General features: G+C 38.0%; 2 protein-coding genes across 4 annotated transcripts in view; one reads left to right on the top strand and one right to left on the bottom strand.

The window, feature by feature from the left end:
* Positions 1 to 20,468, top strand: part of SREK1IP1 (SREK1 interacting protein 1) — an 84,914-nt gene that overhangs the window by 61,119 nt on the left and 3,327 nt on the right. The window contains exon 6 of one of the 3 annotated variants that reach the window (XM_073802157.1): positions 12,412 to 12,925. The exons of the other annotated variants lie outside the window; for them this stretch is intronic. Within the exon in view, the coding sequence (XP_073658258.1) occupies positions 12,412 to 12,497 (86 nt within the window). The 3' untranslated portion in view covers positions 12,498 to 12,925. Of the gene's footprint in view, positions 1 to 12,411; positions 12,926 to 20,468 lie in introns of those variants that run through there. 3 annotated transcript variants of the gene reach the window in all.
* Positions 844 to 19,879, bottom strand: SHISAL2B (shisa like 2B). Its single transcript, XM_004329300.4, has 3 exons — positions 19,689 to 19,879; positions 15,113 to 15,270; positions 844 to 972 (listed from the first exon to the last, which is right to left on the bottom strand). The coding sequence occupies exons 1-3, from the start codon at positions 19,877 to 19,879 to the stop codon at positions 848 to 850; spliced, it is 474 nt and encodes a 157-aa protein (XP_004329348.1). The 3' UTR covers positions 844 to 847.

Genomic DNA, 20,468 nt, shown 5'->3' with positions numbered 1-20,468 from the left:
TTCAGCAGAGCCAGCCTAAAATTAATTTTTTTTTCCTATTGAATTCCATTATAGGACCAGGTCTGTGTTCTTATAATAGAAATCACACTTATGAATTAAAATCTTTTAAAACAATTTTAATTTGCAGAAACTGTGGTTTTATTTCTAGATGTCTAAGTGATACCACTGCAGTAGCCTTAGGTTGGACCAGAAAACTAACTTGTTTGTTTTATAACTTTCATTCTAGAAATTCCTTAGGAACTTTATCAGTGAAGGATTTTTGTTATGGTTATCCCTTGCAGAAAATATTTATCATGCAGATTATACATAGTGATACATTTTGTTATTGAATGTTAGTTTTTATAAAGGCAATAATACAGCAAATCCCCTAAAAAAGGCATAGGTTGATTTCTAAGAGACTTAAGAACACACCACTTCTCATTCATAAGGCCCCCCCCCCTCCCCGAGATTTACTTACCTAGTACCATCTCTTATAAAAATAACTGCCTCGAGGTGTGAGAAACTTGTGAAGTGCTGGTAATGTGACATAAACTTCTCATTGTTCTTCACTGACATAGGTGTGCTTATCTTGTTATTGATAAATTCTATAATTTCTCCTGAAGTATTAACATAATTTCATGTAATGTAGAAACATCTTAATTAGCAAATAAAAGTAAACTTATGCACATGGAAATCTATCAGAAACCTTAGTGGGTGTTTAATAAATTAATTGAATGATCAAAACTGCAGCTGTGTCTTGCTTTGTGCATGGTGAGTTTTTGAAAAGTATTATTACAAACTGTATTTGAAGTGAACTCTTTATTTTTGTTGCTCCATCTCTCCAGTGAGCTTTTACAACACAGGATATTTAACAGTAAGCAGTGTTGATTTGTGTCATATCCATTGTCTTTTCTTGAATTATATCATCAGCTTCATAGAATGTTTCATTTGTTGAATTTGAACTGGGGGCTTTGGTTTTTCTATTTGAGCTGCCTGCAAATACACAAAACAAAATGAAATAACTATTTGAAATTATGACATCAAATCTTACTTTAAAATTTGTCCTTAAAAAAATAAACTTTTTAGGAACGTTGGAAATATGATGTCCTAAAGACCTTATGGATGAGTGAGAATTGAATCATTTCAAAGTTGTTTTTGAGCATTTTCTCCTGAAAGTCAAATAAGGGAAATACTCAGTAACAGAAGTAAGGATTTCGTTTCCATGCTTACCTTTCTTTCTCCACAATTCCACGGAGGAAACTACACATTTGGTCAGAAGGTAACAGTTTCTGGGTTGCTTAATAAAAGTGTGACTGTCCTTATGCATAAAGGGAACAAAACTAAAATCGATCATAATAATTTACAACAATCTTAAGGCTTTGCCATTATAATCAGTTGAGTGTAACATTTAAAAAGAGCATGTTCATCCCACAATCCCATTCACTCGTTCTATATAAATGAGTCCAAAATGCACAAGGGTAGAGGAATGTGGATATTTGTTCATCAGAAGTTCGACTAACAAGCTCATAGCAAAGAAATGGATTATTAATCAATGAATGATGTTAGAAAAATTAAGTGTGAAAATAATGTCATATATTTCACCAATATATGCAAATTTAAATATATTTAAATAATTTTATAATTATGTGAAAGCAGTGCAAGAAATCACAGATGTTACTAATAACCCCCTGTTGCTAAACCCACAGTTCAGCTCACAAGCCACATCTTATTTGACCTATCAGCAGCATTTTCTTTCTTGGCTTCCCAGATGCCACCCTTCCTTGACTCGCTCCTGTGTCACCATTGCTCCTTTTCCATCTTTCTTGTTGGTCCCTTTTCCTCTCCCAAGCATCTTAGGCTGATTAGTCCCACAGTTTTTAATACCATCTCTGCTGATGACTCCCAGATATGTGTCTCTAACCCACACCTCTCCTGAACTCCAGACTCAACTTGCCATCTCCACTTGGATATCTAGCAGACATCTCCAACTTAGTCCAAAACTGATATTTGGATCATTCCCAGGAAAAAAAAAAAAAAAGCCCAATCCACTTACAGTCTTCCTCTTCTCAATTGCCGGCAACTTCCATGTGTTCAGTTGCTCAGGACAAAAACCTCTGTCAGTCTTGGTTCCTCTTCCCTCAACCCCACCACCAATTTATCTGATAGCCTGTTGACTACATTTTTTAAAACACATCCAAAATCAGACCACCTTCACTGCTACCACTGTTCTATTTTCAGCACAACACTCAGAGTGATCCTTTGAAACGTAAGTCAAAGCGTGTCCTCTGCAAAGAACCCTCCATTTCACCCAAGTCTTTATAATGGCCTACATGTCCACACACACACACAAACACACACACACCATTAATCTCCCTGACTTCATCTTCTTCTACTTCATCCTCTCATTCACTCCAACCTCTTTGATCAAACATTTCAGGCATGTTCCAGCCACAGGGCCTTTGCACTGGCTGTTCACTCTGTCTGGCATGCTCTTCCCTCAGATTGTCTTCCCAACCTCTTTGATCAAACATTTCAGGCATGTTCCAGCCACAGGGCCTTTGCACTGGCTGTTCACTCTGTCTGGCATGCTCTTCCCTCAGATTGTCTGCAGGATAACTCCCTAATTTCCAATCCTTGCTCAGAAGTCACCTTTTCAATGAGACCTAAACACCGTATTTAAAATTGCAACCTACATTCCCCCCACCCCATCCCCAATCCCTTTGCTCTCCAGTTTTTCCCATAGCATTTATTTTCTAATATAATTTACCTTTTTATTATGTTTATTATCTGTCTCCTCTCACTAAAATGTAAGCACCACATGCCAGAGATCTTTTACTATATTTTTCATTGATGATGCAGAAGAATTGCATTGTACATAGCTAATGTTCAATAAATTTGTTGAGTGAAATGATAAGATTGAAAGTGTGGCATAGTAAAAACTTTAAAGTTGTAGATTGCAAAAGACAAGATTGAAAGCCAACTGGGAAGAAATGTTTAGAACACATGATGCATGTCTAACATATAACCAGAATTTACATATCAATATGTAAGACATTAACACCTCTTAATCAGTAAAGAGATGGGCAAAAGATCTACTGAATCTCCAATGTACTAGTCAGAAAGAAATGTAAATTCAAAAGGTAATTACCATTTTTCATGTCTCAATTAGGAACAGATAAAATCTTTCTTGGCCAAGAGTAATTTAAGTAATTTATTTTACCGTCACAAAAATTCAGAAGAAAAGAAATAAAGCCATATATCATACCACTCAAGGCTCCACATTTTAAACAAGATACTTTTAATATTAGCCCAGAGAATAATGCCATGCATGTTTCAGGCCTATGGGCAAGATCTGGAAGCTGTAGTGAGACATCATCCTTCAAAACTTATCAATAATATTACCCCTTTGAGTGTTAGTCTATGAAATCAACCCATAGTGGGGGATGTCCTGCTTGGCCCTAGAAAGCAGGGCCAGTGGGATGGCATGATGGGAGTGTAAACTGGTACATTTATTTTTAAGTCTGGAGTGTTCCTACCTTGTGATTTTTGCATGAAGTTCCCAAGGAAACCATAAGAGATGAGCTCTAAAACTTATAAAGATATTCACTGATTCTTTTCAATACCAAAAAACTGTAAGTACCCTAAATTTATAATAGGGAAATTGCTAAATTATCGTACATAAGTATGATGCAGCCATTTAATCTGAAAAAGTGATTTCTGAGAAATTTTTAATTACATTGAAAATGCTCAGAATACAATGTTAAGTGAGAAAAGATGCAAAACTATCAGCAATACAATAATAGTTAATACTTTCATAATGTTTCCTCAGGGCATTTACTATCAGCTTCTCTCTGCTTAAAATTCTTTAGGATCAAATCTTAATTTCTTGGTTAGGCTGAGGATGAGCCCTACTTCCCTGTCCCGGCTCAGCTCGCCCCATTCCCTTCCTGGTACTTGGCATTTCAGACACACAGAAATACTGACTGACAGGCTCCCCAGACTTGGCCTGCTCTCTTGCTCTCTCTCTGCCCCATGCCTTTGCATACTTCCAGCTGCCTGATATCCCTAATTCTCTAATCTTTGCTTGAAAAACTCTTATTTGTCCTTTAGGTTTTGGAAAATGTGCTCCAAACCTACCTAAGGGGAAGGGGGACTCACTAGCCAAGAGGTTTCACTCTTAGAAGTAGCTTTCCTCTACTTTTTTGCCATCTAGTCTCTCTTCTTATATGACTTTTTCACTTTTTTTCTTTAGATAAGTCTAAGCCTCACCTTTAAGTGTGTTCATACTGCCTGGCTTTGCCCATTTATAACTAATTGTATAGACTGCTTTCTAGAGTCACTGAGGACATCCCTCACTATGGGTGGTTTTCATAGATCAACACTCAAAGGAGCAATATTATTGATAAGTTTTGAACGATGATGTCTCACTACAGCTCCCACATCTTGCCCATAGGCCTGAAACGTGTGGCATTATTCTCTGGGCTAATATTAAAAGTATCATAATTTTAAAATATAGGGCCTAGAGCAGTACAATATATGGCTTTATTTCATTACATCTGAACTCTTTTGGTGTTAAATTAGTGTTCTACTTCTAAACATCCAATCATAATGTTTTGACTATATAATTTGATTTTTAAACAAAAACAACAAAAAGTTAATTTGTTGTAGGCACAACATTTTCTAGCCTGGCAAGTAGCTCTTTGCCCAGTCAGCAAGCAAAATTGGTTAAGATAAATGTAGTAGGGAAAGCTAGCATGAAAATTTGATGACCTGATAAATTCTTGACTGTTATTTGCAAAGTAGACTTTAAAAGATATATGGATTCAAATTTAACTACTAAATACTTAAGTAATGGGGTATATATATATATAGAGAGAGAGAGAGAGAGACCCTTGAAACTATTTTCCTTATATAACATTTGTAATATTTGAAAAACAAAATGTTTGTAGGCTTATTTTTATGGTTCAGTATCGTTTGTACTCTCCGGTATCACAGCAGGTAAAGGTAAAAGACCAAGGATTTAAGATGTAAATTAGTTTCATATTATCTGGGCAGAATTTGTATCTTATATAAGCATTTCTTTTCTTTGTTTATTGAAGTATGGTTGATTTATATCATATTAGTTTTAGGCATACAACATAGTGATTCAGTATTTTTATAGATTATACTCCATTTAAAGTTATAAATATTAGCTATATTCCCTATGCTGTACAATATATCCTTGTAGCCTATTTATTTTATACATAATAGTTTGTGCCTCTTAATCCTCTTCCCCTATCTTGCCCCTCTAGCATTTTTTTAAACATCTAAAATTTTTTTTTTTTTCCGGTACGCGGGCCTCTCACTGTTGTGGCCTCTCCCGTTGCGGGGCGGACGCGCAGGCTCAGCGGCCATGGCTCATGGGCCCAGCCGCTCCGCGGCATATGGGATCTTCCCGGAACGGGGCACGAACCCGTGTCCCCTGTATCGGCAGGCGGACTCTCAACCACTGCGTCACCAGGGAAGCCCAAACATCTAAAATTTTAACCTTTTATTTGAAATCCTGGAAGTCTGAAGACTATAACATTTGATTAATTCAAGTCCTTCATGTTTCCTAAGGTTTTTACATACTTAAATTCTTAATATTCTAGTGAGACTTTCAAGGTGGTTTTTCTACCTTGTCACATACAGGGTTTTTTTTTTCTTTTTATGGGAGTTAAACTCAGGAATTTATTTCCTCACTTAGTTTGGGGTTCTAAGAACCCCTTAGTCTGGGGTTCTCTCTTAAGCCATCTCTATTCTGACAGCTCTGGTTTCCATTACGTGTTTTTCTGGAAACAACGAGTTTAACCTGTCTACTGCCCTCTGAGATTTAAAGGCTTGCAAAATACATTCCAGTATCCTATCAATAGATTTTCCTTCATCTAGGACTTGTAAAACCCCCCACTCCCCAACCCTGATTCATTATTTCCTTGACTACTGGATCCTTCTAACCAGTGCAGGTACAAAGATCATTTCTTAGATTGGCTTCTTAAGGCAATGCAGTTCCCCTAACCAAACTGATTTGCTACAGGAACAAGAAAAGATTTGATATAAACACCATACTGACACTATTTGAAGCAGGAACTTTGATTAGCAAGTCAACACCCTGGTGTTCCCTCTCTTCCTGCAGCTTATAAAAGTCCAAACGTGCTTTCAATGTATATCCCTCTGGTAAGATAGAATTAATTGGGCATATTATGGAAAAAACAACTGCTGTAAGTGGGCTGTGCTGTAGTGATATCAGAGTCCAGCTAACTGCATCCCTTTGGAATGATTTTTAAAGAGAGAAGAGGAAAAGTCTCAGCAACCTCACCTTTTCCTAGTTTTCCTTTAATAAATAGAAACGAATTTCTTAACCAACAGAGTAGAGATAAAACCAGCTGCCTCTTCTGTCACGAGGTTACAACATGGATTAAATTTTAAACAAGAAATCTGTTATACCATTGAGCTCTTAAGGGATTTGTTACATATAAAGGGTTTTTTTTAATTTAATTTCTCCTTTTCTTTACCTGAGTGCAGACTGGGAAGATCCAACATCACTGTGCTTTCCTGGGTTGACATTAGTTGCTCCTTCTGCTGCTAGTGTCCCATTTTTATTCTTTTCTTCAGTCTGGTCATCATATGTAAATCTCAACCTTCCTTTAATCCTATACCTCTCAGCCTGGCATTTAAATTAAAGCTTTGTTTTGGCCTTTGCCAAAATTTAAATGCAATTCATCAAGCAAATAAAATTCGCCATTTAAATCAAATTCATCAAACAAAATCCGCCTAGCCTCATCACAAACTAGGCCAATATATTTTTTCTATAATAGTTAAATTTTACATTCATTTTCAGAAGCATTCCTCAGGGATCCATTTATCCTATAAATCTTCTATGAACTCTGCTCTTACCTGCCATTTCAAAATATCAAAAGAATGCTGGGCCCTCTGCAGGTCTCATCTCCTGGCTATGTGGCAGAGCGGTAATTAAGCTTTTCTGCCATTATCTGCCTGTGTCCTTCTAGCTTCTGCATTACCTATCTGCTGCCCAACAGCAGCTTCAATGACTAATCAGCTGGCTCACTTTAGTAGAAATCTACACATCCCACTCACCCTGCATTTCTTTCTAGTGGAAACAAGCAATCTTAAATTTGCACCCTAAAAGTGTTCTTTATTTACTAGGGGACATTTTCCCTTTAAATTTAATACAATGCAAAGAACTGGATCTGAGGTAAACGGTGAAGTGAGCAAAACTTGCCTACTGACCTGACCTATTGACTTCTCCCTTCTTCAATGCCCTGCCTTCCCCTTGAGGATACGCAGGTATCTCGTGTAAATACAGTTAAAAATCCATTGTGAAAGTTAGAATCTTAGACTTGCCCTTTTGCTTTGCCCATCCATCAAGGAATGAAGGCAGTTCTCTCCAGAAATGTTTTCCCTACCCTATTTTTTCCACAATTGGACATTTTTTTTTCTTTTCTGCATTGTTAAATTCAACTATAGATGACTAACATAGCTCACAAAGGAATTTGGCTGATATTTTAAATCCTTTAAATGGATTTTCACAATTGAGAGACTGGCTTCTATTTTGCTTTTTGGTTCCAGCATCCACCAGCATTGCTTAACCCTGCTCCCTGAGGAGGACTCACAAATGCTAAAAGTAGCAGGAGCTCTGCTGAGCAATTTGGTTTTCTACATTCTAGAAACAAAAAGAGTTGTAGGAAATTCCAGACTCATTATTTTCAGTAGAAAGGCCCCTTTAGGAGACACAAGTGACCTTTTCTGCCATTGAGTTCAAATTACCCCATCTTCTACTAAGATCTCAGTGAGTTTTTAAAGCCTCTCTGAAACAAAGAATGGCATTTAAAAATAATGTGGCAGCGTAATTAATAAATGTTTTGAGTAGAATTTGGTTGAATCAATATTAAGGCTACTAAGAAAAATAGCTCCCGAAGTTATCTATAAATTTAATACAAAACCCATCAAAATGCCACTTGATTTTTAAAAATTTGACAATGTGATTCAGAAGTTTATTTGGAATACTGAAACAAGAGTAGCTAAGAAACTGAAAAAGAAGCATAATGGGAAGGAAGAGAAAATCTTCCCTAATTAGATATTAAATTATATAGCTACAGTAATTTTTAAAGTATATTATTGGCTTAAGAATAAACAGACTGATAAATTTAACAGAACAGAAAGTCTAAAAACAGATCCCAGTATATATAAGAATTTAGTTGATGACAAAGGTGACATTTTAAACTGGCAAGAAAACAAGGATAGATTTCCCAATAAATATTTAGACAATTGGCTCATTTGTAAAATAAAAATAAAGGCATATCCCTACCTCACACTTTACACAAAAATTTTAATTCCAGGATTATTAATGATTTAAATGTTAAAAAACAAGTGAATGTATGTATTGTATTAGAAGAAAATATAGGTGAATATCTTTATATCTTAAAGTGAAGTAAGAACTTTCTAAGTATGAAATTAAAGGAAGAAATCACAAAAGGAGAAACTTCTACAGTTGAAAAATTGTCACATAAAATTAAAAAGGGAACAGCTATGAAAAATACTTGCAATCTATGTGAAAAAGAATTTAGTTACTGTATGGAAAGTTCCTATAAAGCAATGAAAAATGAACGCCCCCATAGAAAAATGTGTATAAGATATGAGCAACAATATACCACAAAGAAAATGACAAATAAATATGAAAATGTCCACCCTTGCTCGTAATTAGATAAATTTAAAATAAAACACTGTATTGTTTCCCTCAGTGAAATTAGTAAGATATATATCTTTTGAAATAAAAATACTCATGAAATAGTACTTTTCTGGAGGACAGTTAGCAATTTGTATCCAAAGACTTTTATATGTACCAAATCTTTGGTCAGCAATTCCATTCCTAGGGATTTATGCTAGGAAAATACTTCAATGTTCAATGCTTGTGTATAATAGAAAAAAATGGAAGCTAGTTCAAAGTCAATAATTTAATAAAATATGATATACCCAGACTGGTTTCTAAACACCATTCCAACTAAAAGGGCAACTTCTTGGAGACTTCTTGGAAAAATGGCAGATTTCAGGGCTGGAACAGGAAAAGCACAGGCTGCTCAAGAACATTTTGTGACAGAGAGCAAAAAAAAATGCTCAAAAAGTGATGGACATATTTCAAAAGGATATAGGACCCAGTTTAAAGGGGCTCCCACAGGCCAAATCTGAGATAATTTAAGAATCAATAAATGATGATAGTAATAGACTATTTTAGAATAAAGAATCTGAGTCCATACTGATATTAATAAATTAATTAATAGGTAAATAGGGGGAAAGGGAAAGCTCTTCCTTGTAGTAGAATAACAACTAATAAACACAGAAGGAATGATGAGGTTAGAAAATCACCATTTCATAGCTATCATAATAATAGTTCTAAAATTATCTTGAAATTTTGAATGAAAAGATTCAGTCAAGAGCCATCAATGGGTGCGTGAAAGTTGGAGGAGGAACAGGATTTTTTCATACCTCCCAACAAATTACTTAGTAATGGCAAAAGGAAAAATAGTAACTTCGTATATTCATATATATATATATATATATATATATATATATATCTGACTCACTTTGCTGTATAGCCAGAAACTAACACAACATTGTAAATCAACTATACTTCAATTGAAAAAAAGAAAGGTAAAAGGATGATTTAAAATAAAAATAAGTTTCAAAAAACAAAAGACTAAAGAAATATGATAACTAATTACAAGATGTAACTCTGGACTAGATCGTAGATAAGAAAAAAATAGCTATTTAAGGATATTGGAAAATTTTAATATGAACTGCAGATTAGATAATATTACTCTATCACTGTTACATTTCCTGACTTTGATAAATGTCCTGTAATACTATGTAGGGAAAAAAAATCCTTGTTCCTAAGAAACACATACTGAAATATTTGTGGTTAAAAAGCATGATATCTGCAAATTATTTTCAAATGGTTCAGAAAATATACATGAAAAGAAAGTCAATTTTGAAAAAAGTGAGGTAAAATATTAACAATTAGTAAATCTGGGAAAAGGTATACAACCTTTTCTATACTTTTCTTGCAACTTTTCTGGAAGTGTGAACTATGTCAAAATAAAAGAATAAAAATTCATAGCACTCCATCAAGGTAATAAAATGTAATCATTAAAAGTGGTGTTTATTTATTGGCAAACGATGATGTCATTGTTGTTCAGTGAAAAAAGAAAAGCTGTTATAGGATTCGTTTTTTTCCCAATTTTGTTATATATACATGTATCTATAGATATATAGAAAAAAAAATCCATGAAGGATATTCACCGTGGTGTTAATATCTGTTATTTCTGTGTGGTGGGATCATGGATGAAGTTACTTGTTTATTTGTTTTTCTATATTTTCTAATTTTCCTAAAATGAAAGTGAATTAAAGGAAAGGTTTTCTTTCCAGGGGTATAAGGGTGTCTTCTAAGAAGAAATATAGTAGACTATTCTGAACGGTCCAAGTCCCATTTTGCTCACAGGCAGAACAAACAATTGTATACACAATCGTCAAATTTGCTTGCTTTCTCAGTATTCTATATATAATTTATGCTTTTCTCCTAGACAACCTGTGCCTTACTGCTGATTTGCTTACCCTTTTCCATTTATATTGCCTGCCTTTGCAAAAGAGACTACCAAATAATAGATAATTGGAGTTGTCTATTATTCCCATACAACAGTATTATTTTATTTGTGTCAAGCAGCTCTACTCTCTGCCCTTCTCATTTTCATCAAAAACTCTGCTTCTAAGAACCCTCTCGATTCTCCACCCCTCTCCACAACCCTAGGGTGTCAATGGATACTCAAAACCGCAGGATGAATATATTTTATCTTCTTGGAGCATCAGTTTTACTCAGAAATGGAAAGGATATCATGTTATTATTAGAGTAAAACAAGTCATTATATTAGCAATCAAATTAAAAATTCCCACAATTTAAAAAATATAATGGGCAACTTCACATAATTTAAAGCTCACAAGCCAGGGCTTTCCATTCTAACCCTTGGAATTCTGGAGGTACACATTCCTTTCTTATCTACCTTTAAGGATTCTCCAGTGGAAAAGTTTGGGAAGCCGGGATCTAAGACATTCATCCTTTAATTGCTCCCCCATTAACCATTAATTCTTCCACGTCTTATGAAATGAGCCCTCGCCCCAGGGGTGTCTACTCAGAAAGATGCCCTTCACACAGCCGTCTTCTGCTCAGAACTGTTTGTCCAATACAGTACAACTTACAAACCACGGTATTCTTTTAAACATTGGCATTTGATACAGGCGTAACTCAAAACACAAAAGTTAAAAAGAAAGAAAATGATTATGGAACACAATGTAAAGACCGATCAATTGCTTAGCAATAGAACCTCTGTACAAAGTGAGCCCTGGAGGTAGCCCAATTAAACTCTACAGGCACTACCAGAGAGAGACCTGCTATTTTCAGGATCAATTCAAAATGTATAAAGTCTTAAATTGTATACATTAAAAATAATGAACCCCAATAGAACAAAGGTACATGAAAGAAAAATCTTGGCAAAATAGTCTAAGATTAGACTATTGTTAAAAAAACAAAATTCAGCTGAGTGAATTTGAAGACCTAGTTGGCTTTATCCAACGACTTGTAAATTGGACAGCATCCCATCTAACAAGTGGAAAGGGGCTCTGAGAAGATGTAGGAAATGAAGAGTCTTATAGGCAGAAGGGGATAGGACAAGGAAGTCATAAACAAAAGAAAGGATTTTTTTTCAGGCAGGTCACCTTCCTTTAGGGGAGGGGCAGGGCTCTATCCTGAAGATTACCTTACTAGTGTTGATCAGGAAATTCCAGACGGATAGGTTTAAAATTTCACTCCTGGGAGAGGCTGAAACTGCAGTGAGGTAAGGTTTTGGTTTGCTGATGTGGGGCTTAGCACAAAGGGCTCCGTGTTGGGCCTGTTGTTTCTTCTTTAATGCTACTGTCATTTACAGAAACAAAAAAGTCCAGTGCCTTAAGTCAGTTTTAGTATGTGCACAAAAGCACGTTTCCCTTTAGGCCATTCAAATTGCCTGTAATGAAAAACGTCTCAATTCTAAAAATTAAAATAATGGGAGGCCAACTCTTAAGAACAGATAGTTTTCAAAGAAAGGAGTGGTAACTGGTGAAACCAATTTTCCTCCAATGTAATTTTACTTGCTTAATTATTACACAAACATAATGTTCCTAACCTTTAAGGCATTCCTTAAGTGGAATAAAGCCTTGTTTTCTCACTAGCTAGAACACTGACATTTATCCCTTGGTGGGAGAATCACTGGAATGAAGCATGCATATTTAACGATAGGCACAGCAATGGTTTTTAATTATCACTTTGAAGGGTCGCTTTCAAATATGAACCGTTTTCTCTTCCTATTCCAGGTGACATTTGGATTACCTATTTCGTCTTCTGCTCTCCACTATGTCTTATTTGGTTAATGTCAACCAAAGGGCCCAAAATCATCTAATTTGAAAGCAGCAGAAGGCAATGATCATATAAAATTCTGCCTTACCAAGAGTAAGCACTCAGGAAAGGTGTATTGAATTAATTTGCTGACTTGATACACATAGTGTTTTTCAGAGGGCCAGAGTGGGGATATTTCATTGTAAGAAAGTAGCCTCAACTAACTACATAGGAAGTGCACTAATGGATCTCCTTAGCTAAAGAGCCATAAGACTACAAAGACTTGAGTCAACAAGCCAACGAATTCTGTTGCTGGGCTCTCAGATCCAGCTTGAAATAAAATTCTGGAGCAGTCCCTGAGATAGATCAGGAAAAATATCAGGAAAAATAATCAATTTTTATTTAGCACACTGCATTGTATAGAAGAGGCACTCAGTGAATGTTTGATGACTATAATGGTGACAATAAACATGCTCCTTTGATCACCTACGACAGAGGTGCGGTGCTACTTCATTCAATTCATTCAACAAACATTTGTTGTGTTCTAAGCACTAGAGAAACAGTAGTGAGCGAACAAGACAAAAATTTCTACTTTCCTGGAACTTACTTTCTAGTTGGAGTAGAGAAAAATTGGACAACAGGTAAGTAAAATATATAGTTGATTAGTGGTAAGTGCTTAGGAGAAAAGTAAAGCAGGAAGAAGGCATGAAATGTTGAAGTTAAAGATGCAGATTGAGTGACCAGGGAAGAACTCCCTGGGAAGGTGACTTTTAGTAAAGATTTAAAGAAAGTGAAAGTGAGGGAAAAACATTCCAGACAATGGGCACAGCATGTGCAAAGGCCCTGAGGCAGGAATTTCAAGGAAGAGCAAAGAGGCCAAGGTGGCTGGGCATAAGATGCTAGAAATAAAGGTGTAAAGGGCAGACCACAAAAGCCCCCATAGTTCACGTTTAGGACTCCATATCTATTGAAAGATGGGAAGCAATTAGGGTTTTGACCAGAGTAGTGACCTGACCTGACTTAGGTTTTACCAGGCTCACTCTGGCTTCTCTGTGGAGAGTAGACAGCAGGGGAGCAAGGGCAGGGCAGGAAGAGGAGCTATTTGTTTTAAAATGCAGAGTCTGGAGTTCGTGGTTTTAACAAACTCCCTAAGTGATTCTTACACACAATAAAATTTAAGAACTGATACTTTAAATTATCTAAGCAATTGAGACAAAAATTATTTTACTTTTTGATTATTTGATAATCCACTGCTTCATTTTGCCTGTGGAGAAACGGAGTCTAAGCCATCGGACTAAATTCAACTAACAACTGGTCAATTCGGCCATGTAATCTCCAAACAGTACTTCAGAAAAAGAACTCCAAAGGGATCTTGGCTTCTTGCTTTGTGATACAGGGCACCCTCTGAGGTCTCTACAGAGAAGAAAACTAGAGCTAAAGTAATCGTGCGGTGCTAGTGTATTTGAGAAGATCTCACAGCATGTACTCCATAAACATGTTTCTGGATTCAGCTAAAATGGAGCATATGGGAAGGAAATTTTCTAAATTTTTTGGAAGAAAGTTTTTCACTTTCTTTTTAAATAGAAGTTAGTGAGCACCTGTGTCTTATTCTAAACATATATATCTGTAATATAGAGATTCTAAATTTTTATTAAAAATATATTCAAAATACGTATATCTAAATAAAATTCATGATCACTACTTTTAAAATACACTAATAGAAATTTATATTCACAAAAAAATTTAACAATTCTTTCTGTTTCATAATGATAATGAGTAGTATGTGTAGCACATTATAATTAAGATAACAAAGAGACTCAGTTCTGAAAACCTTACATAAACATTTCTACTTTATACTTGCACTACACACACAAACACACACATACACATACCTGTATAGCGTAACTAGTTTGTGATCTATTCAAGAACAAAGACTGACTTCTATTTATTCTTTAGTTTCTTTTATATGACTCTGAATTACTTAATACACCTCCTCTGAATTCTGCATACCATAGGCACACAGGTAATGCCTAACTGACTACTGACTAACCAATCTAGAGCAATGCAACACTGACAATTAATTATCGGATATTTTGTTCTTCTATCTATTTGACTTCTTTGGCTCCATCAAAAACAAAATTTAAAAATTCCAAGAGGATACAACCTTTAAAACTGAGAGACACATAAATAAATTAAGGTGGATTTACTGGATCAGTGTATTATTTTTTCATGAGAATATTTACATCCTACCACTATTTTTCCTTGGGCACAATCCCTCCAAGGTATTTCATCATTAAGACCTAATTTAACGTGAAGTTTTATAAAGACATATAATAAACTGAATTTTTTTTTTTTTTTTTTTTTTTTTTTGCGGTACGCGGGCCTCTCACTGTTGTGGCCTCTCCTGTTGCGGGGCACAGGCTCCGGACGCGCAGGCTCAGCGGCCATGGCTCACGGGACCAGCCGCTCCGCGGCATGTGGGATCTTCCCGGACCGGGGCACGAACCCGTGTCCCCTGCATCAGCAGACGGACTCTCAACCACTGCGCCACCAGGGAAGCCCAATAAACTGGATTTTTAAAAAGCATTCATTGCTAACAGAATGATCTGTCACCCAGGCACAGGTTATTATTTTGAACAGACTACAGGTAATTGGTTACAAATAACAGTTACTGATTACCTTCTTGAGTGGAAATAGCCTCTAGGTGTTGAAGTTTAAGGCCAGTGTCTAATCTCTGAGGCTTTGTATACAGAAATAAGTAGCAAAGAACACAGACGCTGATGACAAAGGCAAGTAAAACAAGGGCAGCAATTCCCAGTCCAATCAGAGCGCCAATGCTGAGGAAAACAGAAAAAACACTGTGACTGTCACACAAACTTGTTTGCACATAAAACAAAGGTTTAAATATTGTTAATACTTGCTTCAGTCATTCATACCAAATTATGTTTTATTATAAACAGTATATGATTGAAATCTATGGCTCACCTTTTTCTACCATCAAATTCTTATGATATTTCTCTATACATTTATATGTTAATATTGGTATAGAATACCATGTGAATTCATATTACAGTAAAAGGTCACATGATTCTCTAGGGATGGTTCAAAAACATTTCTATCAGATAAACCTCTATTATTAATATATTTTAGGAGGAAAGATTAGGTTCACCAATAAAAGATGAATAGAAAGATATCTACCTCTGCAAAAACAGTGCAACAAATGTTTACCGGAAGTGTAGAACTTTTATTTTGGAGACATGTATGGGAGTTATCATGTATTAATATACAAAACCACAACCATTACAAGAGAGGAGAACAAAGTTTAATTAAAGGAAAGCAATGTTTATGAAAGTTATGTAAAGTTCATGTTCAATCTGAATTTTTCCTTTCTAAAAGAGCATAACACCAATAGCTTCTAGCATTTAGGAAGAAACCCTTGTACTTTCCTCTAAAAATGCAGTGTAAATATGATATTATTTGCACTAAATTTGTAACAATTCCTTCTGATACAGTTATCTATAAGTCTAATCACTTGAGAAATAATACAATTTTCAGAAACCTGTGAACTTATTTTTAAATGGGAAAAGAAGTTTGGAAAAAAGAAAATTATCTTGCAAGACTAATATGCAAACATATGTACTTTACCTTCATGAGCAATATGTATGTGTGGGTATGTAAACACCTATAATTAGATTTTAAGCTGCTTAAGAGCAGATGCTTCTATTGACTTTCCCATAGTCATGTGCACACTTATTAAAAGTGTTTAATAGAGTATTTAGCTTGTAATTAATGTTTCATAAATGGAAATAAACGATAATTGACTGGTGCTTGATCCATTAGTAGTCATTGAAAAGTAATCATCATTGAAAAGTAACAATCATTGAAATGATCACTGAAAAGTAGTGATCTTTTCCTTCATTATTTTCCTGTCTTGCCTTTCAGCTTCTGCTATTTCCCAGAGATTAGGGCGTGAACAAATGTGACATGCCAAAAGTGAGGGAAGGGAGGATTTGACCAGGGGTGCTAGGTGTGTCACTGCTTTGGGAGGAAGAACAAAATTAAAAGTGAGGGGCTGGGCTTCCCTGGTGGCGCAGTGGTTGAGAGTCCGCCTGCCGATGCAGGGGACACGGGTTCGTGCCCCGGTCCGGGAAGATCCCACATGCCGCGGAGCGGCTGGGCCCGTGAGCCATGGCCGCTGAGCCTGCGCGTCCGGAGCCTGTTCTCCGCAATGGGAGAGGCCACAACAGTGAGAGGCCCGGTTACCACCAAAAAAAAAAAAAAAAAAAAAGTGAGGGGCTAAGCTCATCCTACTTATCCTTAATTTAAGGAGATAAAGCCCCCTTGCAATTTAGAGATTGCCTCCTGAGCCAGACATGGGGGCAGACTTCAAAAGATTCTTGTGCTTGTTAATTACTATCAGCCCAGTTCCCCTAGCCCTGCACAGAAGTGAAGACTGGGTAATTTTCTGGCTAGAGTCAGTATATAGTTGCTTATTTAAATTGGAGTTTGCCCTCACTTGATGCCCTCTCTTCCAAGAGGTAGACTCCCTGGCTCTGGCAACTCCTCTTTCATGCTTGTTTGCACCAAAGCTGACTTTTGTAGATCATATGTGTAGGGAGGGTTAGGACTGCACAGACACATGGGAACATAATCCACTTAATTAACATTATCTGCTTCATAAAGCAGCTAGGAGGCCAGACATCTGGAAAGATCCCTGAAATGAGAACCCGGTTATTAAAAACATCTTCAAAGTGAAAAAATAATTTAGTCAATTAAAAGTAAAATTGTCAACTTAATTAAATTCAATGTATGTATTACAGACTTTACATGTACACAGTTTAAAAACCAGGCCACATGATTGGAAGGAAAAACAAAAACAAAGCATGTCACTTCTTCCTGTTATAAAAGGATGTTCTTCATAATACTGACAAACTGTTTCACTGTCATGGTTCCACTTTATAGAAATGTTGCTTTATGCACGCAAAACTCTAGATAAAGATGGAGCTCTGGGAATCTCCTAAAATATTCATTTCAACACATAACTTATTGAACTCAAGCGTAGCCCTGTGCAACACACATTATTTTCCTAGGTCCTGAAGGTTTCCAAAGGAAACCCTTAGAGGTTAGGGATTTATAAGAGGAGAAGAGATGGGAGTGGGCCAGACACAGAAAAGGGAGAATTATGCTTTCCTCACAGCACCATAGGGCAGTTTGCTTTGCAGTCCCTGAGAGAGGGTCTGTAGCTGCTGTCACATTAATGAATTCTCCTACTTAGCAAATTCATTCACCTGGAGGTACCATACCTGTGCCTTTCTGCAGTGGCTGCAGAATCTCAGAACAAATGCTAATGACTTCTGGGGTATTTTTCACAGTTGGACTATTTTAAATTAGGGGAGAGAGCAAAGAATATGAGGGAAATGAAGTTCTAAATTTTTACCTTCCCGTTGTGTTCTCAGAGCTCAATAACTAAGGAAGAACCCCAGGTGGGTTTTTTTTTTTTAACATCTTTATTGGAGTATGATTGATTTACAATGGTGTGTTAGTTTCTGCTTTATAACAAAGTGAATCAGCTATACATACACATATAGAAACCCAGGTTTAACATTGCCAACTGATGCCATCAGTTGAAATGATTTTTATATTTCCCAGGAACTGAGCTGCATTGTCAATGCTAAATGAAGACCCCAGCAAGCTGTTCATTCCTTTGTGCCCTCATAAACCTTAGGAAGGTTTTCTATCCTCTGCTGCTTGTCACTTTGGAACTATTCAGGGACCTGAGAATCCCAGGCACTTTTCCAATTGAGTTTGACTTAAGAGTTGCCAGTCTCTCATGGAGGTGCTGCCACCATTATTAACACCTCCAAAGACTCAGAGCCAGGCTACTATGTTATTTTCCAAAAGGCCGGATAATATGCCAGTGCAATACGAATTGCTTCCCCAAGTAATAGGGATAAATTGTCATCATTTCCTGTTCTGGCATGATACAAATTTGTTAGTTGAACTTGTTGGTAAGTAGGCACTCCTTCTGAGATTTTTTTGAAGCTTGCAGTGTGCAAAAACAAATGACTTTATTGCTCTAAGAAATAACATTTAAAGTCATTTGCTGTAGACTTGACATGTGTGCTAAAGTCTGGACCATGGTAGGAGATTGGGAGAACTAATACTCTTCTTCTTACTTAGCAGAGTTAGCCTCTCTCTCTCTCCCAGACATAAGCTAATTTGTCAGTAACAGTTTGAGGTGGGGTGGCAGTTCTTTCCTGTAACCCTGGCACCCCATTCATTCTCCAGTCAAAATGAAAGAATCAGGTTCTAAGTCTGCAGTCCTTTGGAGTGGAGGGGGGAAAAGCATTTCGTAATGAAAATATCTGTGTAAATACGAATTGGAATATGTTAAATTACCATCATAGGAAAAAGAGGCAAGAAAGACACCACCTTTGAAAGTCTCTTCACTTTCCAGCAATGGCCAAAGAGCTCAAGTGTTGAGAAAGGGGGTGTCCTGCAAAGGTTCAACGGAGTGTGTAATCACAGCAACTGAAACTCTTCCTCTCTGTGGGTCTCCACTTCTGTTTGGGGGTCTGTGTGAGATCAACTGAGAGGGCAAATTACAAAGCCCTGTTGCCTGTGCACGTCGAAACATACACACACACACACACACACACACACACACACACACACACACACACACACACACACACACACACACACACACACACACACCCTTTCTTGATACTTTAAATGATACAGCCAATTGCTTCTCACCGGCAAAGAGGCTTAAAATACTCTGATCTTTGGTTAACACATTGAGTCTCAAAGGAGCTCCTTTTCCATTCAAATGCACCAAATGCCCAAACAAATAAAAAAGAGAATTAAAACCTCCTCCTTAAGTTATGTGCTTGTCTTTCTCTGCCCGCAGAGCCGCAGGCCTCGGACTGGTGCCGGCGAGAGAGAGTGAGGAGTAGTCCGCTCCCGCCGGGCGGCCCTGCTTGCGCCCTGGGCGCAGAGCCCGCTCTCCTCCCGCGCGCGCCTCGCCCGGGGACCCCGGCGTATTCACACTTCTGGCGCCACTGCCCGACCCTCGCCGGATGGGGGTGGCACCGAGTGGGTTCTCTGCAGGGCCCTCATCAGCCCTCGGAGGCTCCTGTCCCCCCGGGGGGATCCGAGCAGGTCGCAAGGACGCGGGCGACCTCCCTCCTCCCGTCGTGGCACGACTCGTCGCCTCCCCAGCCCCATGGCCGCCAGCCCCCTGCCTACCCACCTGAGGCTCCACATGTAGCTATGCTTGTAGGGGAAGTAGCTGCCCGGCTCACTGCAGCAGTACTTGAGGTCAGCGAAGCCACAGCAGTAGATGAGGGTGGCCCCCTCGCCGCGCTGGGGACACTGGAAGGGCTCCACGAAGCTGCGGTTGAGGCTGTAGTAGCCGGAGCACACCCGGCTGGCCTCGCTCATCTCGGGCGGCTGCGGGCAGGGGCACGCTAAGCCCCCGATCTGCCCTGGCTACAAACGTCCCGCCCCGCCCGCGGACCCCTCCGGCCGTGCTCGCCTCTTGCGATGCAGGGCTGACTGCCTGGGCGGTCAGCCTGGGGCGCGCCTCTTCTGCTCGCTCTCCTCCCCTCGTCCCCATGGTGTCTGGTCGCTTTACACGCGCTTCTCCCTCCCGCTACTGAGCGGTCCTATTATCTGCCGATCTCCGGCCCTGTACCTTTTTCTCCCTCTCCCTTCGTCTGCTTTCTCCACGTTCTCCTGACGTCTCTCCACTTTTCCTCAATTGACGGAGGCGTCCCCACTCCATGCCAGAAAGAGATTCCACCTGAAGGAGAACGGGAGGTGTGGTGTGGGACGTGTTTGCCATCTGAACGGATGCAGCCGAAGTTGAAATTCCCTTTGCCTAGGGACAGGGCAGATGGGTTTCAGGCAAACGAGCAGGGCCGGGGAAGCAGGGTAGAGGGCAGAACAAAAGGCACTGAACTACCAGTGAGGGGCTGTTGAGAAGTACCCCTTCTTCTTTGAGAAGTATGTGTAAGATGTTAAAATCTGC

Source organism: Tursiops truncatus, chromosome 3 (genome assembly GCF_011762595.2).
Source record: "Tursiops truncatus isolate mTurTru1 chromosome 3, mTurTru1.mat.Y, whole genome shotgun sequence".
Lineage (NCBI taxonomy): Eukaryota > Metazoa > Chordata > Mammalia > Artiodactyla > Delphinidae > Tursiops > Tursiops truncatus.
This window is presented reverse-complemented; position numbering and strand designations above follow the sequence as displayed.

Coding starts and splice junctions, on each gene's coding strand:
- SHISAL2B (XM_004329300.4), bottom strand. CDS start 19,879: ATGAGCGAGGCCAGCCGGGTGTGCTCCGGCTACTACAGCCTCAACCGC. Junction 15,271..19,688: donor AGCTACATGTGGAGCCTCAG/GTGGGTAGGCAG, acceptor TGTTTTCCTCAG/CATTGGCGCTCTGATTGGAC. Junction 973..15,112: donor GGCTATTTCCACTCAAGAAG/GTAATCAGTAAC, acceptor GTGTATTTGCAG/GCAGCTCAAATAGAAAAACC.